Source organism: Perognathus longimembris, chromosome 20, assembly GCF_023159225.1.
Source record: "Perognathus longimembris pacificus isolate PPM17 chromosome 20, ASM2315922v1, whole genome shotgun sequence".
Taxonomy (NCBI): domain Eukaryota; kingdom Metazoa; phylum Chordata; class Mammalia; order Rodentia; family Heteromyidae; genus Perognathus; species Perognathus longimembris.
The window spans coordinates 21,225,760-21,252,849 of NC_063180.1; the positions used below are offsets into that span (position 1 = coordinate 21,225,760).

At 56.6% G+C, this 27,090-nt stretch overlaps 2 protein-coding genes and 1 long non-coding RNA gene across 6 annotated transcripts; 1 reads left to right on the top strand and 2 right to left on the bottom strand.

The window, feature by feature from the left end:
* Positions 1–916: 916 nt before the first annotated feature.
* Strn4 (striatin 4) lies at positions 917–17,841 on the bottom strand. Of its 2 annotated transcripts, none has more exons than XM_048369180.1 (16): positions 17,517–17,841; positions 12,694–12,797; positions 12,218–12,291; positions 11,279–11,357; positions 9,656–9,853; positions 9,046–9,187; positions 7,528–7,687; positions 6,936–7,049; positions 6,500–6,594; positions 4,852–5,075; positions 4,566–4,687; positions 3,813–3,983; positions 3,587–3,727; positions 3,278–3,376; positions 3,059–3,145; positions 917–2,018 (listed from the first exon to the last, which is right to left on the bottom strand). In XM_048369180.1, exons 1-16 carry the CDS (start codon positions 17,811–17,813, stop codon positions 1,849–1,851), a joined length of 2,277 nt encoding a protein of 758 aa, XP_048225137.1. In that variant the 5' UTR covers positions 17,814–17,841; the 3' UTR covers positions 917–1,848. The 2 variants fall into 2 exon arrangements, with proteins under 2 accessions (XP_048225137.1, XP_048225136.1); XM_048369179.1 differs by having other exon boundaries at positions 6,500–6,615.
* On the bottom strand, positions 10,692–11,269 carry LOC125368295. The gene is made up of 3 exons (XR_007214215.1): positions 11,038–11,269; positions 10,931–10,932; positions 10,692–10,826 (listed from the first exon to the last, which is right to left on the bottom strand). It is a non-coding gene; the product is annotated as an uncharacterized LOC125368295 (long non-coding RNA).
* LOC125368294 (fukutin related protein) lies at positions 17,396–24,587 on the top strand. 3 transcript variants are annotated; one of them, XM_048369181.1, is made up of 3 exons: positions 17,396–17,418; positions 19,005–19,063; positions 22,065–24,587. In XM_048369181.1, exon 3 carries the CDS (start codon positions 22,108–22,110, stop codon positions 23,590–23,592), a length of 1,485 nt encoding a protein of 494 aa, XP_048225138.1. In that variant the 5' UTR covers positions 17,396–17,418; positions 19,005–19,063; positions 22,065–22,107; the 3' UTR covers positions 23,593–24,587. The 3 variants fall into 3 exon arrangements, with proteins under 3 accessions (XP_048225138.1, XP_048225139.1, XP_048225140.1); XM_048369182.1 differs by lacking the exon at positions 17,396–17,418 and adding an exon at positions 19,164–19,286 and having other exon boundaries at positions 18,049–19,063; XM_048369183.1 differs by lacking the exons at positions 17,396–17,418; positions 19,005–19,063 and adding an exon at positions 19,074–19,286.
* Positions 24,588–27,090: the final 2,503 nt, after the last annotated feature.

The following is a 27,090-nucleotide window of genomic DNA, read 5'->3' on the forward strand; positions in this document are numbered from 1 at the left end:
TGGCCAGGATCCTGAGGGAGAGGACTGTTGGGGATGAGTACTGAAAGAACCCCTTCCAGGTCCAGAGGTGGTGGGGTGGCGGAGGTGAGGTGGGTGGTGTGGACTCCATCACCACATCCGGGGGCCTGGGCTGAGGAAGGAAGTCTGAGGCTGGAGTGAAACCCCAAACCACCACCTGGGGAAGCTGGGAGCCTGAGGGAAGTGGGTGGAGCAAGGCCACGTGCGGAAAGCTGCTGCAGCCTGTGGCTCCAGCTTTCCAGATGGGTTGGTGACTGTCCCTAGTACACAGCCCGCAGACTTATGCTTCGCCAGGGGCCTGGGCACCATGGAGCCCTTTACTCTCTACCCTGAGGAGAATGAGCTTCACAATCTAGGAATCACATGGGGACACCTGGCAGAGAAAAGGGGATACCTCAGAGCAGAGGGACAGGGACTGAAATGAAATCCCTGACCTGCCAGACAACCTTCAGTGAGCCCTCCCTGCCTCATTCCCTGTAGCATGGGGAGGGTGGCCCCACTCTGTGAGGTCCCTGAAGTGACTACAGATAAAGGCCCTGGCTCCCAGCAGCTGCACAGATGACCACTGAGGGGAAAGGATGGACCCCATGCAGTATGGGTGTGCTGGCTAAGCCATCTGCATCCTCTAGGAACCCTCCTACCCAGCACAGATAGCATGGGATGGGGAATGAAAGATGCCAGCTGGCACAAGCTCCCAGGCAGGCATGAGTTTGCGGCTGAACTGTCCCACTGCTGCATCTGCCCCAGGGGAGGGCACACGGAGATTCGGTCCCATGCCCCTACTTCCGCCCTCCAGGGTCACCCCACCCAAGCCCTCTCTGGCCCCTCTGCCCCCTCACCCTACCACAAAAACCCAAACGGGTCATACCCCCTCAAGTTCAGTGGCTTGGCACCCATCTTACTCCAAAGGGTTTATTGAGACAAGTTTTCACATACAAGTTCAGGGGAGAGGTGAGGGCTGAGGCTTATAAACAGGGGCCTGAGAGGACCAAGGGTGCAGGGGGAACCCAGACAGAGTGAAATAAATAGAGGCAAAGTGTGGAGCCAGGAGACACACAGACTATCACACAGTGATAATGTGGGTGGCGCCATTAAAGTCCCATCCATTTATACAGATATACAGGAGTTAGGGGCCCAGGGCCTACCCACCCTTTCCACCTGGCTTCTTGTGGGGGCTGGGAGGGCTGCCCTTAGAGGAGTGGGGCCTGGCTGGAGTGGCCTCCCAGGCCATTTCTACTCCTAGAAGCCTGGTTAGTGTTGGGCAGCAGGTGGGTATCTGTAGACTTCCTACTGGGGGCTGGAGGGGGAGGAGGGGCAGGGCTCAAGGGCAGAATCTGGCACCTTGTGGCATCTTGGAAAAAAGGACCCCAAGGGCCCTGGTCCTGGCTGCGCTGCAGCTGGGAAGGCAGCGGCTGGCAGGAGCAGGTGCTGGGGCCTCCCTGGAGGGGTGGCTCCCTCCCTGGGTGACTGGGTGGGGAAGGGGCAGGGCATTCCTGGAGAAGGGGCCTTTAGCACCACCAGGCTCCGGGGCAGGTGGGAGAAGGCTGGGTGCCACCTGCAGAGACTCAGGTAGCGAGACTGGACTGGGACAATAGGTTAGGGCTCTGCTCTAGGCCCAGCGCTGTCCCGTGTTCCCAGAGGTATCTCAGCCATTTTCCTAGAACTGAGACTTGACACAGCCTGAAGAGGCTGCGAGGACACTCTGGGGCAAGGACGAGCTTTCTGCCCATCCCACCCACAGCACAAAAGATCTAATGCCCTCACCTCAGCCCCACCTGCCGGGCCCCACTCTGCAGCCAACGTGGCAGCCAGGGTGAGGCCAGACGGGCATCATACGAAGACCTTGGCCAGGGCGTCAGCGCCCGCACTGGCGATGAGAGCCTTGCTGGGGTGGCAGGCCACAGCGTGGATGGCCTCCTCATGCTTCTTGCGGTGAGCCGTGATCTCCTGCACGCATGTCTTATTGTCCAGGCTCCACAGGCGCAGCGAGCAGTCATGGCCTGAAAGAGTGGGAGCTGTTGGGTTGGGCATGGAGCCAAAGGCCCCATTCTGCCCATTGCTCTGCCCACCATCCGGGTAGTCACCAAGTGTTCACTGAGCCCTGTGAGATTCACTGCTCTGTAGCCACGGCCATGTGGCGGGGTGGGAAAACAGCAGGCAGGGTGGGGCTCGAGGGGGAGCACAGGAACATCACGCCAAGCCTAGCTCCTCCAAGTCCCCCAAAACTCCAACATGACAAAACAAAATGCAAAAGCCCACATTAAGAAAAGCAGCCAGCACCCCAGGGAGGGACCAGTGTCAGTACAGGAAGGGTGGAAGGTGAAGGGGGGGGGACGGACGGACGGATGGACACCATAGCCTTGAAGCCTCTGGAGATAGACAGCACATGGTTCGTTTGGTGACTGCTAGGGACCAGATATGTGAGGGGCCAGGGCTTGGGGCCGATGCAGGGAAGGAAGCACCAAGCTAGGTGCAGGGGGCACCAGTGGTACCCAGCTCCTAGAACTGAACCCCTCTTGCAGGAGCTTGGTGTTGCCCATGGGCCTCACACTGTGCACATGCTTCTGCTGCTGGGTTTGGGGCAGGGCTGCTCAGCACCAGTACATGACACAAAGAGGCAAGGCCAGAGGCAGTGTGCTACACCATGTGTATCCCCGTGCACATGTGCAAATACACACATGCGCACACTCATGGCCACCTATGTCCTGCCAGAGTCCAAGCCTCAGACCTGACGTCTGGCCCATCTCTCCACTGAAGACCTGGGCACCCCTGCAGGTACAGTTGAGACAGCAGGGTGGGAGCAAAAGGGCTCCACCCACAGGGTCTTGTCCTACTGCCTCATCCTCCCACATGCTGTGCAAGGCAAAGAAATGTGCCAGCCTCTGCAAGTGGCTGGGGGCAGTGCAGGTGACGAAGGTGACAGGTCTCCAGCAACTCTGATCACGCAATGGTGACCACCATCCTCACCATTGTTCCTGCCACTGGAGAGATGGTGGTCCCCCACCCTGCCAAGGAAGGGGCAGCTGAGGTCCCCACTTACTGCCTGACATCAGGAACACGCCGTTGGGGTCCACGGCTAGGCAGGTAACGGCGTCCAGGTGGGCGACCATGGAGTGCACCGATTTACCTGGAGAGAACAAAGTGGTGGCTGATCCCCTTCCCACTCTGGGCCTCACCAGGACGGCGAGGTAGCTGGGGTGGCACCCGAAAGCTTCCGAGGGACACCATGACTGGGTCTGAGTTGGCTCTATGCCCTCACCTGAACGGTTGTCTAGGAAGCGGATACCCCTGTCGTCATGAGCAGTGATGGTGAGCGGCTGGTTGGGGTGACTCACCACCTGATTGATCTGTGTGGGGCCTGGTGGAGTGGAGGGGGAGGGATGTGAGGAACAAAGCATGGAGGCCAAGACAGGCCACAGGGCCACAGTGCTGCTTCTGCAAACGGTGGGACATGACACCTGTGCCCACCTCCAAGCAGCCATGCTACCCATGCCCCTCCACCTCCCCAGAGCCCCAGCTTCCCACTCAGCCCTGCACCCAGCCTGCCTGCAGGTCCCAGGGCCCTCACCACTGCCTCCCCGGGACTCCAGCGTGAGGAGGGCTCTGCCGGCCTCCAGGTCATACAGGACGGTGTCACCGGAGCGGAAGGAGGCCACGATGTGAGTGGGCTCGGTGCTGGTGAAGGCCACTGAGGTGGGGACCCCGTGCTCTGAGGGCAGAGGAGAGAAAAGGCTTGTGTAGGGAGGCCTGGGGCAGCAATGCCCGGGCTTCCCAGGGCACTCTCATCCCCTCACCACTGGCCGTGGAGAAAGTGCAGAGGCAGGCCGGGCTGCTGCTGTTGGGGTCCCAGATGCGAACGGTGCCATCAGCAGAGCAGGAGGCCAGGCGCTGGGAGGTGGGACTGAAGGCCAGGCCCCACACGGCATCCCCGTGACCCTCCAGGACATGGCTCAGCACACTGGGGTCTGGGGAGGAAACAGGCTACATGCGGCCTTGCACTGGGGCCCCCAGAGCAGGCTCTGAAGCCACTGCATGAGCTCCTTCCCCAGGGCCCAGAGCTCAGCACATGGCAGCAGAGGGCTCCCCGCAGGACTCCTGTGCCCCAATGGTCCTGCAAAATTAGCCCTGAGCTCTTTTCTGCTTGATCTCCCTGGCCACTGGGAGTGTGTGTAGACTGGGTGGCTCTGACAGAGCCTACTGCTACCAACGTGGGGCACTAACTGGTTGGGATTCCCCACTGGCTAGAGATGGCATGCATTCCCAGAAAGCAGGGACCTCTGTCCTCAGCCATGCCCCACAATGGGACCTAGCTCAGGGCCAAGAGCAGGCAAGCATCGTTGAGAACCAGGGTGGGGCAGAAAGCAAGCCCAGCACCACACCACCATGCCCACTTTCTGCATCCTCACATCCCTCCACACTCAGCCACGGAGGAACCTTGTCCTAGCCAGTCTCTGCTCATGCTGCCCCGCGCCCGGCCATGCCCATGAGTCAGAGTGGAGGGGAGGCAGGGCTTCCTCACACTGGAGTCTGGGAGCCCTGGTCCTCACCGTAGCCATCATATGGGTCCATGTTGAGGTCTGGGATCTTCCAGCTGTGGATGCGGGCATCGGCCCCACCACTGTAGCAGTGCTCACTGTTGCTGCCCATGGCCACAGCCAACACTGGGCCCCTGGGGGAGGCAATGGACAGGATACTCACCTTCCCTGACCAAGGACCCCCAGGGCTCTGGCTGTGCCATGAGGTGAGCTACCAACCCCCACAGCCTAGGAAACCAGCTTCCAGTAGCTTCTGCCCACCCACCCTCTGTTCTTGTCTTCCTCCCTCCCTCCCAACCTGTGGGCACGGAAGGCGTGGATGGGCTCCACGTCCAGCGCGGCGTTCTTCTTGGCTGTGGCCGCCTTCTGCAGGTTCCACAGCTTCAGGGTGCCATCCTCAGAGGCGGTGAGCAATGCTGACTGGCTGTGGTGGAAGGCCAGAGAGCGGATGCCATCGTAGTGCGAGCGCAGGGTGAACTTGGGGTTCCACGTCTTCTTGAAAGCATCTTTGCTGTCAGACAGCTAGGAGGGGTTAGGGAGGCTGCCTCAGTGGTGCTTGACCATGCAGAAGCCTGACACCAGCCCCTAGGACCTCACTTCTCGCTGAAGATGGACCCAGCCCTGTGCTCATAGCCTCTCAGCTGGTGTTCCAGTGTACTGGCTCCGACACACATAGGTCTGAACCCGCCGGGCCTCACAGCTCAGGAAGGAGTCAGGACATGAGCAGGTCTAGCCACAGGCCCATGGAACTAGGCTAAGAGCAGAGCTACACTCAACAATGCACCTGGAAGGGCCACCAGGTGGCCTAGCTTCCCTGAGGTAGTGGCAAGTAAGATTTAATCAAAATCCACTAAGAGGAGGGGGAGACAGAAGGAAGCTGGGTGTGCAAAGGTCCTGAGGCAGGTGGCAGGAAAGTTGGGTCCAGAGCCTGAGAGGCCAATGTAGCTGGGCTGCACAATGCAAGGGGAGTGTGACAGGAGATGAGGGGCAGTGAGCAAGAGCCAGGAGTACAAGCTACATTCGTCTAAGAAAAGGCTTGGGAGGAAGAAGGAGCTGCATGGTTTAGAACTGGGAAATGACCAGGTTCGTCTAGGCGACTCCAGGAAGGCCTGGATTAGAGGGAGGTTAAGAGTAGCTACAGAGGGGCTGGGGATATGGCCTAGTGGCAAGAGTGCTGGCCTCGTATACATGAGGCCCTGGGTTCAATTCCCCAGCACCACATATACAGAAAATGGCCAGAAGTGTCGCTGTGGCTCAAGTGGCAGACTGCTAGCCTTGAGCAAAAAAGAAGCCAGGGACAGTGCTCAGGCCCTGAGTCCAAGCTACAGAGAGAAGGGTTTGGAGGTTATGGCATAATAGAAGGAGGTAAGGGGGCAGAACCTGCAGGGACTCCCTGATTTGCGTAAGTAGAGGAGGTTGGGCTTAGAAAAGATGATGAACAGACACTGAAGTGCCAAGATCCAAGATGGGGTTTACTCTGGATGAACTCCCTTTATCTGGCTCAGTCCCCCCTGCCCTGAAGGTTTCCCAGGGGCAACACGGGGTAGGCAGAGGAGTCCATGGCACATCCTGGTACACTTCTTCCACTGTGCACATCCTCTTCTGATCCAGGTACACACACACACCCTTGCCTGGCCACAGAGCACAGGTGCTATGCTCTGACACCCAGGGGCCCTTCACTAGACTAGATTGGGTGGGGGGTGGGGAGTGTCTAGCTTGAAGCCATCTTCCCATACCCCAAATTGCCAGGGTGGGATGGCCCCTGACAAGGCACCTGGTTCCTCAAACCTTGTAGACCTGCACCACAGTACCAGGTACGTCCTTCCACCTGCCTGCTTCTGGACAGTAGGTGAGTGGGGCAGAAGGAACCACGCCAGGTCAGCCACCTGACCAGAGCTGAGCAAGGGCACTGGGTGGGGGGCCCATAGTGGCCCCCAAGAACTTACATCACAGCTGAGATCGTTGTCGTTGGTGACGGTGAGATCTGCCAAGTCCCCCAGGCTCACCTCCCCGCCCCCGATAGTGTCCATGATGAAAACGTCTGAGGAGAAGCCAAAGGAACCTGGTAGGGGAAGGGGAGGTGGGGCAGAGAGGGCCAGGGAGAGAGAGGAGGACAGAGAGAGGCAGAGAGAGAGATAAGGAGCCAGAAAGAGAGCCGGGGAGGACAAGATCAAGAATCACAGCTGGAAAGGAAGAGACAGAGAGACAGACAAGACAGGGCAGGCCAGACAAAGAGGGAGACAGAGACAGACAGACGAACTTTTGGGACAGGGAGGCTACAGACTGGAGGCTGAGCCTCGCCCCTGCAGACACAGCAGCCCTGAGCTTAGCTCTGCAGCCCCCCTCTGCCGTGGGCTCCAGGGCAACTGGGGGAGGGGTTACCTTCGTGAGGCCGGGGCTGGGGGGTGCCAGGAGGTGGGCCAGTCACTTTGGGGGGCAGCCCGTCCACATCCCGAAGGTCAGCCAAAATTCCCTGGAGTTTGACCCGACGGCTTTCTTCAGGGACAAGGCAGTTATAAGTCACCCCCAGTACCAACCTAGCACCTGAGGGGTGGGGTACCTGCTCTTCCATTACTACGGGCCTTCCTGTGATGGTGAGGGCCCCAAGGGGACAGGGGACTCTCTGAGGGGCAGTGGACAAGGCCCTGCCTGGTTCTACAGCCATCTACCTCTGTGACCCCAAGGCCTCCTGGCCAGGAGACACAGGGCAACCCTGCCTACCTCCCCCACTTCCCTTATTAAGTCCTCATCCTGTTCCCTCTGTGTCTGGCCAGGACTGGACACCAGCCCTGCTCTGGAGACTGGATGCTCAGCTTCCTGAAGAGCTATCCGCCTGCAGCCCCGTGGGGACTTCCAGGGAAGGGGGTGTTCCCTTGTCGTCGTCCCCCCCACCCCAAGCATATCCGTCCGGTGACAGGCTAGGGCAGGATGCAGCTGCAGGTGACCTGCACTAGGGGCAGCACACTTGACATACCTAGTTCGTGGGGGTTCCCCTCGCCAGCACAGCGTCGGGGATCCGGAGACCCTTCCCCATCTTCTCCTGAGCCCAGGAAGTCAAACTCATTGATGGCATCCTCTGAGTCGTCTTCCTCGTCCTCATCCTCCATCTCAGGCACCAGGGCCTTGGATGGCAGCTGAGAATAGAGAAAAGCAGGCAGGTCAGGAGCCAGGACAGCTCAGCCCCCTACCAACCCGCTCAGAGCTGCTCTGCCAGCTATACCCCAGGGCTGGGGGGGTGCCCCTGCCGGGGGTCTCCAATGCAGCCCATGCCTGCAGCCTACCACCTTGGCACTCACTGTGCTTTATCCCAGCTTGGCATCTCAGGAAGAAAAGAGCACAGCAAACCGCTGTGAGAAGTGTGCAGAGCGCTACCATGGGGTGGGGGGGGGAGACACTCAACCCCTACCCCATGACTCAGGGTTAGGAGGCGCTGCTCAAATGGTAAAGCAAGGGGGAACCCTAAGTGAATTCTCAGTATTACCAAAACCAAAAAGAACTCATAAACTGGGTGTTGGTGGCTCATGCCTATAATCCCATCTACTCAGGAGGCTGAGATCTGAGGATCACTGTTTGAAGCCAGCCCAGGAGACTCATCTTCAATAAACCACCCAAAAGCCAGGAATAAAGCTATGATTCAAGTGGTAGAATACTTTTTTTTTTTTTTTTTGCCAGTCCTGGGGCTTGAACTCAGGGCCTAGATACTGTCCCTGAGCTGCTTTTATTCAAGGCTAGCACCCTACACCTGAGCCACAGTGTCACTTCTGGCTTTTTCTGTGTATATGGTACTGAGGAATCAAACCGAGGGCTTCATGCATGCTAGGCAAGCACTCTATCACTAAGCCACGGGGCTGGGGATATGGCCTAGTGGCAAGAGTGCTTGCCTCGTATACATGAGACCCTGGGTTCAATTCCCCAGCACCACATATATAGAAAATGACCAGAAGTGGTGCTGTGGCTCAAGTGGCAGAGTGCTAGCCTTGAGCAAAAAGAAGCTAGGGACGGTGCTTAGGCCCTGAGTTCAAGCCCCAGGACTGGCCAAAAAAAACTCCAACAAACCCACAAAAGTCCAAATGGGACCAGTGCCGTAAGCAGCTCCAGCCAACTGTGGACTCCACCTGCTCCACAGCACAGCCCCTGCCACTGTCTACAAGTCCACCACCAGCCACCAGCTGCTTCACCTCAGCCAGCACAGCGCTCAGCTGAGGCCATGCACCGGCAGCAAAGGGTAAACATGCTGATTGTGCCAATAGGCAGAAGCCAAGGCCATACTGAGGCAATATGGACGCCACCCTAAGGACAGTGTCCTGACCTCAACACCAGTCCTATCAGGGCTGAGCTCCCAGGCCCTCCCACTCCACCCTTCACAGAGCTGGCAGCACACATTGCTCACATGCAGGGTCAGAGCAATGAAGTCCCCACCTGCCATCTCCCAGACTGCCGGAGGGGACAGAGCGGCACGTGGGACAGGCATGTGGGCAGAGGGTAGTCTCACCTTCACACGCTGCTTCTTGTGCTGCACGCTGTCCAGCTCGTCATCCTCATCGCTGTCCTCGTCCTCACAGTTCTGCAGGAAAGGGATGTGCTCCAGCACCGAGCCACCCAGGCGCTCTTTGCCATCTTTGCCTGCTGCATTCCTGCATGTGACAGGACAGGACAGGCGGGGGGGGGGGGTGGCGGGGGGGAGCAGGCAGGAGAAAAAGCTCATCAGAAGATGTCCAGGCTCCATGGCCAGAGCCTGATCTCCCAACTCCTTACAGCTCAATGAATGCAGCCTCTGCCGGTGTCTGTCTGCCTGTGCAGACAGAAGCCTCCTCCCTGCCACCCTCTGACAGGCATCACCCCGCCTGCCTTCCATTTTTCCACCACTAGGAGGCAGCTTCATCACTATATTGCCAGGCTGGTCTGGAACAGCTGGGCTCTAGGGACCCCCTGTTCCCCAGACTCTGCCTCCTGAGCTGGGGGCTCCCATTTCGCCTTGATGCCTGCTGTCTCCTGTCACTGAGATGAGTGACTGCAATGAGGAAGGAGAGCCATACAAGCTGCTACAGGCCTGCGTGGGACGAGTCTTGGAGGCCCCAGCACCTTTGGGCCCCAAGGCTCACCTCTTGATCTGCTCCTCAATCTGCTTCACCAGCAGTGACTCGCCACCACTGAGCGCCCCAGGACCTGGTGCTGCCCGAGGGCCCCCATCGTTGGGCTCAGCTGCCCCATTGAACTCCAGTGAGCGGCCTAGCAGAGAACGCACACGCTTGGAACGCATGTCAAGGATGGTGTCAGTGTAGCCCACCTCTTCCAGGTACCTGCAAGGGCAGAGTGGGGCAGGTCACTCAGCCGGCTTCCTCACAAGCTGCAGCAGTCACATGCTGCCATAGCCAGGTAAGGACACTAGAAAACAGATACCAGTTTTGGAAAAGCGTGGCCAGTGCAGCCAGCCAAGCACCGGGAGAAGCCCTGCTGTCCAGGCCCTTGGAGCTAGGCAGGAATGTACAGTGCATGCTCTGTCCTCCATGGGGCTCTGGGAGGGCACAGGGTCACATTATGCACACATACTCAGAATATGCCAACAGGCCTGCAAAGACGCAAATGGGACGCAGGGACTCTGCAGAGGGCTGGCCTGCAGGAGTGTGGGCAGCCCACTGTTAAACTTCTGTCACTGAGCACTTCCCACCCCTGCAACTTACAAGTCAACCCAGCAGAGACGGATGTAAGGATAAAGAAAAAGGGAGGTCTGTAGCTTGAAATGAGGAAAGCCAGCAGGGCCTGGCTGCTCTGCCAGAAGCCCAGCACCCTCCCTCCTACCGCCCCCTCCCCCCCCAGCCTATTCTGTTCCTCTGTTCCTTGTCCCTTAGCTGTGGCGAGGCACTCATGCCTGGACTCCCCTCCCCAACATGAGGCAGGCCAGGAGGAAGAGAGGCAAAGGTGGCCCTGGGCTGGCTGTATTTACTTTTGCATGGCCTGGGGCAAACAGCACCAGCTCTCTCACCCGCAAAGGAGGGAACACCACATGGAAGGAGCCAGGACAGTCACCAGCTGACACAGGGCATCCTCCAGGGTCAATAACCCTGCTCACTTCCACCTGGCACACACCTACTGGTACTGTGCCTGCAGAAGTACTAGGCAGCTTCCTGTCTGCAAACTTAAAGAAAGGGTTGGCTGCTAAGAGCCTTGGCTCCCACAGGACAGCACACCATAGCTTTGTCTCATGATGATGACCAACTGCCCAGAGTTCTTAGGTGACAGTACAAGGCAAACTCTAGGAAAGCAGACCATCATCTTTTTTTTTTTGGCCAGTCCTGGGGCTTGGACTCGGGGCCTGAGTACTGTCCCTGGCTTCTTTCTGCTCAAGGCTAACACTGCCACTTGAGCCACAGCACCACTTCTGGCCGTTTTCTATATATGTGGTGCTGAGGAAGTGAATCCAGGGCGTCATATATATGGGGCAAGCACTCTAGCCACTAGGCCATATTCCCAGCCCCAGCGCAACATTTAACTCACTTCCTGCTACAATTTCTAAGTTTTCCAAAATGTATGAAACTCCAACCATAAAAGTAATATGGCTGAAGGTGTGCATGGCCCAGCAGAGGTTCCTCTCAACTGTAGCTGGTGGGACCCTGACAGCCTAGGGTCCCCAGTGAGGACAGGAAGGGCTGTGGACTTCAGGCTTATCTCCCCAGCCAAATGTGAGGTATGTCCGGCTCCTGCCCTGCCCTTCCGCCTGCACTCACTGCCGCAGAAGCTGCCGGCCTTCCTTCCACACCAGTGGGCTGTTCTCCAGGGTGACTGACTCCACTGGACCATTGGAGACTGCAGAGCAAAAACATGGAGCTGTATCAGTGAGGGGACATCACTCACTCCACACCTCTGTCCTCCTTGACACAACCCCACTGTCACTTCTTGAGTGCACAGCCCCCACACTCAGGGACTCTTCTTCCTGGAAGTGCTCCTAGGCCCCCCCCTCCTGCCTGGCACTCACCAGGCCGCCCCACCCTGACAGGAGCAGAGCTCTGCCTTCAGACATACATGGGCAGCTGCTATGGTCCTGGGGTAGGAAAGTGGGCATTTTGGTGACCTGGGGCAGATTAGATAATATATCACAGGCTCAGATTTGTCTTTTGGGAAATGGAGGTACCATGCACCCCCTTGGAAAGAGGATGCTTTTAGGTGGTTTTTCACTAATTTCTTCGCCAACTGTGTATGAGCATCTAGGTGACCCCTTGCCTGGAGGGCATAGCTGCACTTTCCTGCCCACGCCTGAGTTCCAGCCATACAGTCTGCCCATCTCCCTCAACCAAACACTTTCCCCACTAGCCTGATGGGAGTTCTCTTCCAAGAGGCACAGGCTTAGGGGCCCCAAGGGCAGAGCCTGTGGCTGTCTGCTCTTTGAGGGGGCCCATTCTGCTGACACAAAGCCAGCACCCCATAGATGTATTTTTCTGCACGAATGATGGAACAGCAATGCAGTGCCAACACTGTGCCTCTTTTGTGCAGTCATTCCTCCATTTCCTCAGCAGCCTATAAACAGCCACACTCCCTCTCCCCACGAGTATCTATAGCAGGAAAGATGGTAGGCAGAGCAGGCCACTGAGGACACGCCTCCCCCACCCAACAAGCAAACCCATCCCCACAACCTCAACTGGGGCTAGGCGGGAGGGAAGGAGAGCTACCTTGCTCTGACAGGTCTGGTTTCTTCTCCCCCTGGTTCAGGTCCGTCCCGAACTTTAGTTTATGATATTTTGCCCTAAAAAAGTAAATGGTTATTGAGCAAGAGACAGGAGAGTAGGCAGGACCAGCAGCTGCCTCAGGCATCCCCAAATCCCAGGGCCTGTCACACCCATACTCCCATCTCAGAAGCCAGTTTGTATGGCAGGGGCAGCACCATGGGGTGAGGCCAAGGGGCTTCCTTCCCCTCTTCAGGACTCCCTGAAGATATAAGCCTCAGTCCACCTCACAAACAAGGCCATGACAGCATGAGGCTACTGAAGCAGTAAGGGAGAGGGCTACCAACCAGATTTTGGCATCTGGTAGGCCAACCCTGACTTAATTATTACCGGAGTCACACCTGTTACACCTGGCTCCACCCCCACCAAGGGATGATGGGAAGGGGCATGGCCCAGCTCAGGAAACTGGCAGGCTGGCTAACCTTTCCTGTTTCAGTGCATACTCCAGCATCTTGATCCGCCGTACCAGGTCTGTCTTCAGATTCTCCTGCCCTTTCCTCTCTCCCTGGAGGAAGGCTACCTGAGCCTGGGGAACATGGGGACAGAGGGAAAGGGAAAACAGTGGAACTCAGGGCTTAGGTTCATTGATGATGTCCCTTCCCACACTGGCCGCAGGGCTCAATGGAGCAGAGAGAGGACGGGCTGGACCACCTCCAGGCCCCCAGCCCTGGCCCCCAGAAGAGCCCAAGAGATTTTGTAGTCTGAGACTAAAAGAGAACCAGCATGGGCCCAACCTGACTGCCAGCTCCTGGGGAAAAGCTAGGTCAGGGGCAGAGAGGCAGGAGGGGTGCTGGGTATTAGCAGCCCAGTACCCCTCTCCCCCCAAGTCAGCTGCTGTCCCTGAGGTGGCTGGGGGAGGTGGTGTCCCGCTATTCCTTGCAGAGCATCTGTCTCTGGGAGGCGTAGGAAGCTGCTTCTGGAGCTTAAGGACAGGAGTGGGTGGGCCCAGCACTGCGGTGCAGGAGCTTTGCCACCCGGCCCCCACCACACTGTGGGACAAGGCATACGAGGTACCACCGATCCAGCCAGGTTCCTACCCAGCCCCACACACCATCTGCTGGCTCAGGCTGTCCCAGTGTGTCAACAGGTCATTTGGAGACACTGGGCCAATAACCTTCGAGGTGGAATCCTGGCCTGTCCATGTTCCAGAAGCCCATCTGCCAAAGCCTGAGCTTCTGCCCATCACTGGCTTCTCCCCAGGGCTCCAGGACCCCAGCCAGGTCAGCCTGAGCACCAGGCTTGGCACAACTGCTAGTCTCCTGCATAAATTTAAGCAGGTCTCCCCCATGTCTGACAAGTACGGCTTTGTCCTTGCATGTCTTCTCCATCCCAAAGTGACTACCATGAATCCCTTTGGAGGGTGCAGAGAGGTGACAGGCCTTCCACCAGAATCCTCCAACTGCCCGCCCAGCACCTCAGGTCTCCACAGTTGTAAGGAGGAGCAGTGGGGATGCCTAGGGCTCTAGCCTGCATCACTCTGTACAGTGGAAAGGCATGGCAGGGACAAGGTTGAGGGGAGGAACAAAGGCACCACGTGAGCAGGACAGGATGGAATCCAAGACCCCAGGCCAGCCAGAGTGGGGGGGGAGGGGGTGTGAGCAGAAATGGGGGGGGTTGTGGCTGTGGCATAGGAATGTGGGAAAGGTTAGTGAAGGGGATGAAAGGTCAAAAATGAACTAGGGATGCTGATTACTGGCACTGTGAGCACATCAGGCCTGTGAGCACAGAGGGGCTCCAAGTAGCTCCCCGTCACAGAGGTCAGTAGCTACCAGTGAAGACCACTGTAGACTCAGCAAAGCCCAAAGTGGCACCAGAAGACTGACAGTGGCCTGAACTAGGACAGAACTGAGGACAAGAAAAAGGGGTGATAGGCTCTGGCCCTCCCACTGGTGCAGCGCGACTTGGGACTCCAGTCCTGATGCCCTCCTCAGTACCCAGCGGCTTTGTGTCCACCCCCCAGTTCCTCTGGAGGAAGGTGTGGCTGATGCATCTGGGATGCTGGCATCTCCCCCAGAAAGGAGAAGCTTGTGGGCTGGTCAGCCTCCAGGTACATGGCCTGGTCTGCAGCATGGCAGATGGGCAAGGAACTACATGTTTTCTGCCACCCACTGCCATCCCTGCCCAGGCCAGCCTCAAAGCATGCCCCTACTTCCTCTACTTCATGAGACTTGGCTGCCACTTTCCCTGGCTCCTGTGACTTCTGTCCTGGTATGGCTCCTCCCTCTTCTTCCCAAGCTCCAGGTACTACTGGCAGGAAAAGGTTCAGGGGGACCCTGGGGTCCCTGCTCCCTCTTGCTGAATCTCTAGTGTGAGAGTGTGTACATGTTGTTCTGTCTCCAGCCCAAACCAGCCTCCTGTGCTAGTCTACATGGTTCTGAGGGCAGAGACCACTTACTTCAACCACTGCTTGGCACCCCCCATGACTATCAGTTCCTGTTTATGATCGATCAGCAGGCAGCTCCCTACTCCAAGTGCTGAATGCCTCCCATAGGGGCCGGTCCCTCGCATGTCCCAAGCATGTCCCAAGCACTTTGTGCTCACAGGAAGTCACCCTTCCTACAAGCACAAGCTCGAGATAGGGATAGGAAAGGTATCTGAGAGGTACCGAGGAAAGGGCTGCAACCTGGTGGGGCAGCCTGTTCAAGCCATGGCTTTATGAATACTCCTCACCCCTCTACCTCAACAAACCGACACCCACACAGGAACAAAAGCACGTCACCCATGCACCCAACCACAGGGCCCAACTATACAAGCAATGGCACACCACTTAGTCATCACAAGGAATAAGAAAGCCAGGCATGGTGGTGGTCGCCTGATCCCCCAACACTTGGGAAGCTGAGGACAAGGACTGAGAGCTCTGCAAGACCCTATCCTGCAAGTCTGAGGGCGGGGGTTGGGAGAGAGAAAGAAGGGGATTGTTCCTTTTCACTCACACATATTCTTGTGTTTATGTGTCATACATATGTTTGTGTGTGTCACACACGCACATGTATCTCACACATACCACCAAGGTGTTTGAATTCTTATTAATGTAACAACAACAAAAAAAATGGTGAAAGGTACAAGTGATGATGTTGGAACCTGGACAAGAGAGACACAAAGGGAATGCTTGCCACCAGGTTCTCAAACTCCAAATCAGGAAATAAACACAGATCTTTTCGCCCATTAAGAAAAACTGAGCCTCTCACCCTAGCTACTCAGGAGGCTGAGATCTGAAGATTACAGCTTGAAGCCAGCCCAGGCAGGAAAGTCCTTGAGACTCTTAACTCCAATTAACCACCAAAAGGCCAAAAAGTGGAGCCATGGCTCAGTGGTAGAGTGTGAGCTTTGAGGGGCAAAAAAGAAAAAGCTCAGCAACAGTGCCCAGGCTCTGAGTTCAAGCCCCAGGACTGTTACAAAAAAAGGAGGGAGAAAAGGAGGGAGGGAAGGAGAAAGAGCAGATAAGTAGATAGGTATACACAGGTGGTACTGTACGTAGACTGTATTGGTGAGAAGTCCACACCAGGATTCAGCCCAAGCTTTGCTATGCTTCTTAGGTTGTGACCCATGAAGACCACCGGGCTTCCTAGAGCCAGTTTCTCTCCTGTGTGTGGGGGTGGGGGAGAGGGGGGAACAGACCAGACCTGCCAATCATTGCTGTGATCCTTCATAAATCATTTGCCCTCTCAAAGCCTTTTCTTCCTCTGCTGATTAGAAAAGGAAATAGTATCACTTGCCCTTCCAGAATGTTGCAAAAATGAAACATGTATCCAAAGTGTTCAGCACAGTGTCCAGCACATATATAACACAGGCAAAGAATGGGGGGGGTGGAATGCTTCCCTACCCAATAGAATGTATATATATGGCACTAAGAAAGAGCTTTGGAAGTCGAGAGCTGGCCACCAAGTGCAGAATACTTAAGTTAGGTGCCTGAGTGACCCCATCCCCAGCTTTTCAAGGAGGACAGGCTAAAACCAGCCCCTCAGGAGGGGGAGATGCAGCTATGGGAGAGCTCTCCCCATTCATCTGGTTAGTTACTTAGATTCCTACTTCAGCAAGACAGCAAATTGGCCAGGGCTGCCAGAAGCAAGTAGGTACTCCTGCTAATAACACCCCAGCCAGGAACCCTCAGATCCTGGCTGCCCATCCCTAAATCACTTCAAATATTCAGCTTTTCTGGGGCCTCAGACTTGTCCAGACACTGTCCAAACCAACCCACCATTCTCAAGGTCAACAAATCCTCCCTCTGTTATGCATCTAGGAAGGGTATCCCCTCCCCCCAGAGCCCACATCTTCTTCCCCCAGGGTCCCTGTGAGATGTCTCTACACATGCTCCTCCTAACGCATCACCCCAGGGCACCCTTACCCCTCATTTTCCTCATCTCAGGTGCCCTGTCTTCATGTTGGCAAAGCCCAGTACACGCCCCCTCCAGCTCAGGGCCACCACCACTCCTCCATACCACCAAAATGGGGGGCCTAGGTCACACCCTAAGACCTTTCCATGCCTCCAACCCTAGGGACAAGCTCTTCTTCCCCACTTTCTGCAGCCACACATGCCAGGGCTCCCCCAAGTTTCCTTTCAGACTGAACCTCACTGGGATCCTTCACAACCTTACTCCCACCCACTCCAAAAGTCCTAGCACAGCCATCTTTCAGTTCCTCCTTCCCAAACGCCTGCAAAACTGCCTGTCCCAGGCTCCCGGACTTTCTCCGCTCGCTCTCCCTGGACCGTCTCGTACCCAGGGGGACCCAGACACCCCCTTCTATCCCACCCGGAGGGCTGATCTCGGCCCAACCTCCAACCTGGGAGCTGGCCGGGGACTGGATGTGGGAGGGGGGGAGCGGGGAGAATGATACTCCTCGGTCCCGCCAGACCCCACTGATCCCCCCCCAGAACCCTTTCCCGCGTTCTCCGAGGTCCCCTCGGGGTCTCCTGAGCCCCCCGGTTGGCCAGTCCCTCCCACCCCCGGCCCTCTGCCCGGCCCTCCAGGCCAGTGCCAGAGTCCCGCTGGCCTCCCTAAGCAGACCCAGGCCCCGGGGTACCGCGCGCGGACGTCCCCCGACTTCTCCACGGGGCCGTGGCGGGACCGTCGCGGGCCCCTCCCGCCCCCCCGGCCGTCCCGGCGGCCATTGCTCCAAGATGGCGGCGGCGGCGGCGGCGGCGGCGGGTGAGGCCGGGTCGGGCCAGGCCGGGCGGGGGCCGGGGCCGGGGCCGGGGCCGGGCGGCGGGGCGGGCGGGAGTCGGGCCGGGCTCGGCTGCACTCACCTGCAGCTCGGCGCGCTCGGCCTCCCAGCGGGCCTTCTCGGCCTCGAAGCGCGCCCACTCGTGCTGGATGAAGTGCAGGATCCCGGGCAGGCTGAGGGGCTCGGGGCCGGCGGTGGGCCCGGGGCTGCCCCCGCCGCCGCCGCCGCCGCCGCCGCCTTTACCGGCAGGCCCGGGCCCGGGAGCAGGCCCGGAGCTCGGGGCCGAGCCAGTCGGGCCGGGGCCCGGGCTGGAGCCGAGCGGTCGGCACGAGGAGGCGGCGGCGGCGGCGACCGCGGCGGCCGCTCGCTCCTCCATCATGGAGGCCCCGGGCCGAGCCCGCGCGCCCGCTGTGCCTCCCGCGCCTGCGCGGCCGCGCCACCCTCCCTCCCGCGCGCGCGACCGGCGGGGGAGGGGGCGGGGACGTGCGCGGGGTCGGGCGCGCGCCTCGCCCACCCGGGTCGGCCCCAACGCGCGCGTGCGCGCGAGTGGGAGGGGAGGGGCGGGCTCGGGCGGAGGCGCGCGTCCCGAAGGTCCTGCGTCTGAGCGTCACCTTTCTGCCTCGCTCCTCCCACTTGGCCCCGAAGAAAAAATCCCACCCCTCTCTAGACACAAATAGCCCCCCTATAGCTCTCAGCCCTTGAGAAACAGGGGGACCGCCGTAGGTGGTTTCCAGAGGTGTCCCATTCCGTCTTGATTCCTGTCCAGGTCGGTTGTTATGGCAACCCTTTCCAACCTGGAGCCCCCACCCCCTCCTCAATCTCCCCTCCTCTCCCCTTTGTGTTTTGTGGAGCTCCAAACCGCTCCTGTGTCGGTACCAGGAGGAGGTTGCTAAGGTAACCCAAGTCCCCGGTGGTCCTTCTGCTCCTATCCCCATCAGTTACCATGGCAACCTCCTTCACCTAGTGTTCAGGTAGAAAGGACCCCAGCCCCAAAGACACAGATTCCTAAGAAAAACACCTCTCTCTGGTAGCTACCCAGTTAGCATTACCATGGTAACCGTCCCCCCTACCCATGTGGGTGGTCCGGGGACCAAACCAACCAGGTGTTTTTATTTAGAGGAGATGTTCTGGGACAGTAGCTATGGTTACAGGGTCTGGACCATCTCTCCAGGGAGATGAGAAACTAGAAGACTAAGCTCTACTTACTGTACCGACAGGGAGCACCCTACCCCCCTCCAGTGACCCTAGGAACCAGCCCACCAAGGTAGGGAATGTTTTAGGATTGTCTCTTTGGGAGTGCATTGTGCCTACAAAAGGTGTTGTCATGGTAACAGTTTGTCATTTTTAGCCTTACCTTTTCTGGACACATCCATTGAGAGGGATGGTTTGGGGTTGCTGTGAAAACCCTCATCTCTTGCACCCATCCCATCCCACTCCTGTTACACTCTCTGTGGTACCCAGGCTAATGGGATTTCCAGAAAAAGGGTTCCCTGACCTTGTAGAGGGGAAGAAGAGATTGTGCTGTGTTATACGAAGCTGCAGGCTTTTCTGGTTTTCTTTCCCTCAGCAGAACAGCTGAGCTGGGCTGTCACTGCCCTCCTGGAGCTCCCTCAGCCTGCCACCTAGGAGGTAAGAAGTCCCTTAGCTCCCAGCACTCATGTGGAAGCTGCCCTTTCTTCATCCTCAAAGATTTTCCCACATTGATTACATTGTTTCCTCTCTGCTGCAGGGGCAGAGGCTCTGGCCACTTCAGAGTGATGCACAGAACATATAGTTTCCTGAGGGAATGAAGAGAGTGTGTCCACTGAACCTCTTTCTCCAGCTTTAGGCAGGCCCTGCTTCTCTTGCTCAGGTCCCCACTGCCTTTCTCACCTTGTCTGTAAACTGGGCTTAGTCTGGTGTCTCAGGTCTGCAGGGCAGTCCCAGCCCAATGCCTACCTCCTTCATCCTGGGTCATCAGAACACAGGGTCAGGCAGGGCACTAGTGGCTCATATCTGTAAGCCTAGCTACTTAGGAGGCTGAGATCACTTTCCAAGGCCAGCCCAAGCAGAAAAGCCCTCCAGACTCCCATCTCCAAAATAAGCAGAAAAAAATAAAATAAAAAGAAAACAATAGGATGTGTCATAGAGGGCCCTCGGTAGATCACTGCTTGTGGATCTCATGAGTATAGTTAATCTCATGCTATGCACAGGTTTGCAAGCACCTGCCAAGTCAGGGCGTGGGGAGGCTCACTGAAGATCCACTGAGTTTGGGCTGTCGGGGTTAGCAGGAGAGAGAGCTGTGTTGATTGGTTTAAAGAATGACTCTGGGTGCAGTGGCTCAGGCCTGTCATTCTAGCTACTCAGCTGAGATCTGAGGATAATGGCTCAAAGCCAGCCCAGCCAAGGAAGTCTGTGAGATGCATCCCCACAAAATCAAAAAAGCTGGAAGTGGAGCTGTGGTTCAAGTGGTAGATCCACCTTGGGCAGGAAAGTCTGTGAGACTCTTATCTCCAATTCACAACTAGAAAACTAGAAATGGTGTTGAGGCTTAAGTGGTAGAGTGCTAGCCTTGAGCTGAAGAGCTCAGGGGCAGTGCCCAGGCCCAGAGTTCAAGCCCCACGACAGAGAGAATATGACTCTGGAACTAGCTTCTTGGCCCCACTGCTTCCTAACCTAGCTCTGTAATCTTGAGCTAGTGACTTCACCTGTCTGTGCCTGTTCCCCCATGTGTGTGTGTGTGTGTGTGTGTGTGTGTGTGTGTGTGTGTGTGTGTGTTGCCTCTTGGATGCAAACATCCATTCTACCCTATGATGTGATCATACCATTAGGATTGAATGAATGACTACGTGTGAGGTCCATAGAACCCTGCTTAGCACATCATAAGCTGCCAAGAATGTTATATCATCATTCTGACTCAGAGCAATGTAGAACAGTCCAGTTTTCAATCTTACCATTCCAAAGCTGGGCATCCCTGTCTCATGCTGGCCCAGGCTGGCCTTGAATTTCTGGGCTCAAGTGATCCTCCTGACTCAGCTGCCCCAAGTATATGTTACCATACCTGGCGGAAATCACTCTTCTCTTTCTTTGGAGTGCTAGGGATGGGATCCAGGGCCTCAAACATATGCTAGACAAGTACTGAGCCATGCTTTCAACTCAGAAGTCACTCTTAAAGTACAGCTCACATTTTTAAGTGCTGTCCAAATGGGACTGAAGGAAGGCTAGCAGTACTGGATGAACCAAAGACTGGGAAGACATTGTTCCCTCACAGTGGGGAGACAAAGTGTGGAAGACCTGAGTGGGCTTTACAAACGCACAGAAGCCCTGACCTTAGGCACTGTGGTATTGTTTTTTTTGTTGTTTATTTGTTTTTGTTGTTGTTGTTAGGTCCTGGGGCTTGAACTCTGGGCCTGGGCACTGTCCCTAAGCTCTTCAGGTCAAGGCTAGCACTCTACCACTTGAGTCATAGCACCACTTCTGGTTTTCTGGTGGTTAATTGGAGATAAGAGTCTCACGGACTTTCAAGCCTGGGCTGGCTTTGAACCACAATCCTCAGATCTTAGCCTCCTGAGTAGCTAGGATTACAGGAGTGAGCCACCAGCGCATGATAACACTGTATTTTTTTAATTGTAGTTTTGAGTTGTTCTGTTTTTGAAGACAAGGTCTCACTAGGCATTTCAGGCTTGCCTAGAAACCTTGATCATGCTGCCCTAGCCCCCTGAGTTCTGGGACTACAGATGTGTATCACGATGCCCAGCTTGATGTGCTGGGGACACAGTGGAGATGGAGTTATTCTCTCCCGGAGTGCACAGGCTAGTAGGACAAATGGACCCATCACCCAGTGATGGACCAGCATGGGCGGGGCTGGGATGGGGAGAAGGGAGAGGAGAGGAACTGCGGGAGTTTGACAGGCAGTTCTGATTGGATGTGAAGTTCAGAGAGGGATTCCTGGAGGAGAGGGTGGCAAGCAGAAGTATAAGTTCTCTAGAAGCAAGAATTCTAGGAAGAAGGGACGTTGGAGAGGAGATCCTTCTAGTTAATGCTCTACCACTTGAGCCACAGCCCCATTTCCAGCCTTTCTGGGACTTAATTAGAGCTAAGAATCTCATGGACTTTCCTGCCCCGACTGGCTTTGAAAAAGCCTCTAAAAAACTTTCTTCAGGAGCTGGGGTATAGCTCCCCAATAGAGCTGGACTAGTATGTGCAAGGCCTCTAGATTTAGCCTCTCCACCTTAAAAAAGGAAGGAAAGGAAGGAAGGAAATCTCATAGTGAAATTTTTTTAGCCAAACCTTGGAAGTTGTGATGACAGGGAGACAGCGCCATCTGGCGTTTGATTGGGAGTGTGCCCAATGATTAGGGACAAGCCTCTTTAAATGTGGTAGTCTCTGGACTGCCTTGGAAATCTCGATCCTCCCGCCTCAGCTTTAAGTGCTGCTTAAGTGGAGGGGGGGGAGGGGAAGGGATAGTGACTCACACCTGGAATCCTAGCTGCTCTGGATCTTCCAGAGTCCATCCCCAATCAGTTAGCAAAGCAATGCCTCCCGGGGTAGACTGCAAGGTCGAGTTCAAGCCCCGGGACCGGCACAAAGGGAAAAACTAAAATGCGCTGGGAAAGCTGAGCTCGCCCCCCCCCCTCCTTTTCCTCCCCAGGATATACAGGACTCGAGCCGCGCCCGTCGTGGCCGTCGGCCCCATGCGGGTCCCGCGCCGCTGGGCTGTGCTGGCGGCCGCCATCACCCTGAACCTGCTGGTCTTCTTCTACGTCTCCTGGCTGCAGCACCAGCCGCGGAACCCCCGGGCCCGGGGCCCCCGCCGCACCGCTGCCGCCGGCCCCCGGGTCACTGTGCTGGTGCGGGAGTTTGAAGCCTTTGACAACGCGGTGCCCGAGCTGGTGGATTCCTTCCTCCAGCTGGACCCGGCCCAGCCCGTGGTGGTGGCGGCCGACACGCTACCCTACCCCCCGCTGGCCCTGCCGCACCTCCCCAACGTCCGCCTGGCGCTGCTGCAGCCCGCGCTGGACCGGCCCGCCGCGGCCTCACGCCCCGAGACCTACGTGGCCACCGAGTTCGTAGCCCTGGTCCCCGATGGGACGCGAGCCGAGGCGCCGGGCCACCTGGAGCGCATGGTGGAGGCGCTCCGGGCCAGCAGCGCACGCCTGGTGGCCGCCCCAGTGGCCACGGCCAACCCGGCCCGATGCCTGGCCCTGAACGTCAGCCTGCGGGAGTGGACAGCCCGCTACGGCCCGGCCCCGGCGGCGCCCCGCTGCGACGCGCTGGAGGGGGACGCCGTGGTGCTGCTGCGCACGCGCGACCTCTTCAACCTGTCGGTCCCGCTGGCGCGGCCGCTGGGCACCGGCCTCTTCCTGCAGACGGCGCTCCGCGGCTGGCCGGTGCAGCTGCTGGACCTGACCTTCCCCGCGGCGCGCCAGCCCCCGCTGGCCACGGCGCACGCGCGCTGGAAGGCGGAGCGCGAGGGGCGCGCGCGGCGGGCGGCGCTGCTGCGCGCGCTGGGCATCCGGCTGCTGGGCTGGGAGGGCGGGCGGCTCGAGTGGTTCGGCTGCAGCAAGGAGAGCGCGCGCTGCTTCGGGACGGTGGTGGGCGACACGCCCTCCTACCTGTACGAGCGCCGCTGGACGCCGCCCTGCTGCCTGCGCGCGCTGCGCGAGACGGCGCGCCACGTGGTGGGCGTGCTGGAGGCGGCGGGCGTGCGCTACTGGCTGGAGGGCGGCTCGCTGCTGGGCGCCGCGCGCCACGGCGACATCATCCCCTGGGACTACGACGTGGACCTGGGCATCTACCTGGAGGACGTGGGCAACTGCGAGCAGCTGCGCGGCGCCGAGGCGGGCTCGGTGGTGGACGAGCGCGGCTTCGTGTGGGAGAAGGCGGTGGAGGGCGACTTCTTCCGCGTGCAGTACAGCGAGAGCAACCACCTGCACGTGGACCTGTGGCCCTTCTACCCGCGCCACGGCGTCATGACCAAGGACACCTGGCTGGACCACCGGCAGGACGTCGAGTTCCCCGAGCACTTCCTGCAGCCGCTCGTGCCGCTGCCCTTCGCCGGCTTCGTGGCCCAGGCCCCCAACAACTACCGCCGCTTCCTGGAGCTCAAGTTCGGGCCTGGTGTCATCGAGAACCCCGAGTACCCCAACCCCGCGCTCCTGAGTCTGGCTGGTGGCTGAAGCCGCCTCTGGGCGGGTCCGTGCGGGGCTGGGGGGGGGGCAGGGGAAGCGGGGTCAAGCCGGCGCTGGGGGCCCCGGGCAGGCCTCCACCCAGACGAAGCAGCTGGCACTGGGTGGGCAGCGCCGGCGCAGACCCTCAGCTTCCAATTCTGGCCCTAGCACTAGCAGGTTAGGCGGGCCTGGGGCGGTGTCTCTCTGCCTCAGTTTCCCTCCGGGATTCCCAGCGCCCTCTTTTGTGTGACCTGTCCACTAGAGGGCGCCGCCACCCACTCCCGCCGCTGTTCTGCCAGACATGCACAGGTCGCTCCTCTCAGCCTTCCTTGGGAGGCCGGCCCCTCCTACTTGCCACGGTGGGGAACTGTTGTTGACCCCCTCCTGCCTGGGAGGAAGGGCTCCAAGCTCTAAGGTGCCTCTCCTGATACCTGGGCTCCTCCATTTCTCACCCCCCACCCGGGGTGAATGCAACCTCAGCCCTCTAGGCACAGGGCACAGCTCCCGCGTGGCCTAATGGACCCCTCACTCCACCCCAAGAGGTGATCGCTGCTGTTCTGTCCACCTTGCAGCGATAACTGAGGCCACAATGGCCAAGCCCCTCTCCCCAACTCCTTGTGTCCCCTAAACAGTTGGCAGGTGGAGTGCTGAAGCTAGGACTTCAGGCTCTAGAGCATGTACCTCCTCTCTCTGGCTGCTTCCATAAATGGTACTCAAGGGAGGGGGGCTTTGGGAACCCTCACTTGTCTTGATCAGGCATCTAAGAGTGAGCCCCCACCATATCATGTCTGTGCTTATTTATAAATTATGTGCAAGTATCACTACAGTCTGTTACTAATAAGGCATAAATTATTCCATTTTAAAATTGAAAATGTAGCTGGGTGGCTTAGGTTTATAATCAGCTGTTCAGGAGATGGAGATCTGAGGATTATAGATTGAAACCAGCCCAGACAGACAAATTCTCGATACTGTATCCCCAATTAACTAGCAAAAAGCCAGGCTAGAGATGTTCAAATGACAGAGTGCCAGCTGTGAGTGGGGGAAAAAAAAGGGCCTTGAGTTCAAAGCCTAAAAAATAAATGCATGAATGAATGAATATGAGTAGGCGTTTTACTTTCTCATCCTAGCAGGCTGGCTTTGAACACGAGTTCAAATGGTCCTCCAGCTAGGTATATTGGCTCGTATTTGTAATCCCAGCTACTCAAAAAGCAGAGACCAGGGCGCTGATGATCACACCTGTAATCTTAGCTACTCAAGAGGCTAAGATCTGGCTGGGAATGTGGCTCAGAGGTAGAGTGCTTGCCTAGCATGAATGAAACCCTGGGTTTGATACCTCTGTTCGGTACCACATATGCAGAAACAGCCGGAAGTGGCATCGTGGCTCAAGTGGTAGAGTGCTAGATTTAAGCAAAAGGAGTTCAGGGACAGTGCTCAGGACCTTAGGTCAAGCCCCAGGACTGTAAAAAAAAAAAAAAGAAAAGAAAAAGAAAGAAAAGAAAAGGCTAAGATCTGAGGATCACAGTTCAAAGCCAGCTGAGGCAGGAAAGCCTGTGAGACTCTTATCTCCAATTAACCACCAGGAAACCAGAAGTAGAGCTCTGGCTTCAAGTGGTAAAGAGACCTAGCCTTGAGCAAAAGAGCTCAGGGACGTGCCCAGGCCATGAGTTCAAGCCCCCACAACTGACCCCCTTCCCCCCCCAAAAAAGAAGCAGAGATTGGAAGGGTATCAGTTACAGGCTAACCCAGGCAAAACATTAATGAGGCCTCATACACAAATAAGACAGGCCTGGTGATACATGTCTGTGAGCCCAGTTCCACAGGAAGCAGAGATGGTGGTCTAAGACCAGCCTAAGGCAAAACTGCAAGACCCAACCTGAGAAATAAAGCAAAGGGAAGCTGGGAATGTGGCTCAGTGGTAGAGTGCTTGCCTGGCATAAAGGAAGCCCTGAGTTCAATTCCTCAGTACCACATGTACAGAAAAAGCTGAAAGTGGCACTGTGGCTCAAGTGGTGCCAGCCTTGGGCAAAAAGAAGCTCAGGGAAAGTGTCCAGGCCCTGAATTCAAACCCCAGGACTGGCAAAAATAAAATAAGCCAAAAAGGCTGGAGGCATGATTCAGGTGGTACTACACCTCCCTGGCAAGCAGTTCAAACCCTAATATGGAAGAAATAAAAAAGAAGGATCCTTTTGCCACAGGCTGATTAGTGCTGGATTACAGGTGTGTATCACCATTCTCAACCCTGGGGTGTTTTTTCTTAAAAGCAGAGAGCTGAGCATGTAGCACAGAGGTAGAGTGAGAATTATTATTAGCTGACCTGAGCTCTCAAGGTGTTAATAATTTCTCAATGCTAATACAGTGTTTTTTGGGGGGGTCTTTCGCTCTACTATTCATGAGCAGCAAATAAAAACTCTTGAGGGCCTTACCATACTGTCGTTGATTTTATATAGCAAAAAAATTTTATTCAACTAAGTTTATGTATGTCAGGAAACTCATACTAACAATTACAATGAACTTCTGAGTGTATATTAGGATATGGACTATTGAAAAGGTTGCCTTTATCAAGTCTTTGGTTTTTTATATGTGTGTGCTGGTAGCTTAGTGATGGTTGAACTCAGGACTGTTAGGTTTTTCGTTCAAGGCTAGTGCTCTACTACTTGAGCCACAGCTCCACTTCGGACTTTTTGATGGTTCATGGGAGATAAAAGTTTCATGGAGGGCCAGGCACTGGTGGTTCACACCTGTAATCCTAGCTACTCAGGAGGCTGAGATCTGAAGATTATGGTTCAAAGCCAGCTGGGGTAGCAAAGTCTGTGAGACTCAATTAACCGGCAGAAAACCAGAAGTAGCACTGTGGTTCAAGTGGTAGAGCGCTAGCCTTGAGCTGAAGAACTCAGGGACAACATCCAGGCCCAGAGTTCAAGCCCCACCACTAACCATTAAAAAAAAAGTTTCATGGACTTTTCTGTCTCATCTGGCTTCCAACCTAGATCTTCAGATCTCAGCCTCTGGAGTAGTTAGGATGACAGGTGTGAGCGACCAATGATCAAGTAGGAAGCAGCCAGAAGAGAAGTATTTCAACATTTTAACAACCTGCACTTCGGTACTGCAGCAGACCAACTAGATTCCACCCTACCTGCAGGTGAACACAAGCACAGTCACAATCAGAGCCCAGAATCAAATTCTCCCTTGTAAACACCAAGTCCCCTTTAAGAGGATTATGGGCCTCTGCATTTTCCAGGAAGTACAGGCCTCTTGTGAAAGGAGGGAAGCCTGTTTGCTGTGTTGTTAGAATCTTGGCAATGACCATCTGCCATATCAGCAAATCACCTTGTCAACAAGCCGCTGTAGGTAATTAGACACGGAGACAGGGCATTTCCACTGCGGAAGCTTACAGGAATCACAGGCTGACTTTCTGTCATCCTGGGGAGGTAGCCCCACAAATTTACATATTAAAATACTTATTCCAAATTACTATTCTTTCATTTCTCCTTTGAATTATGATTATGA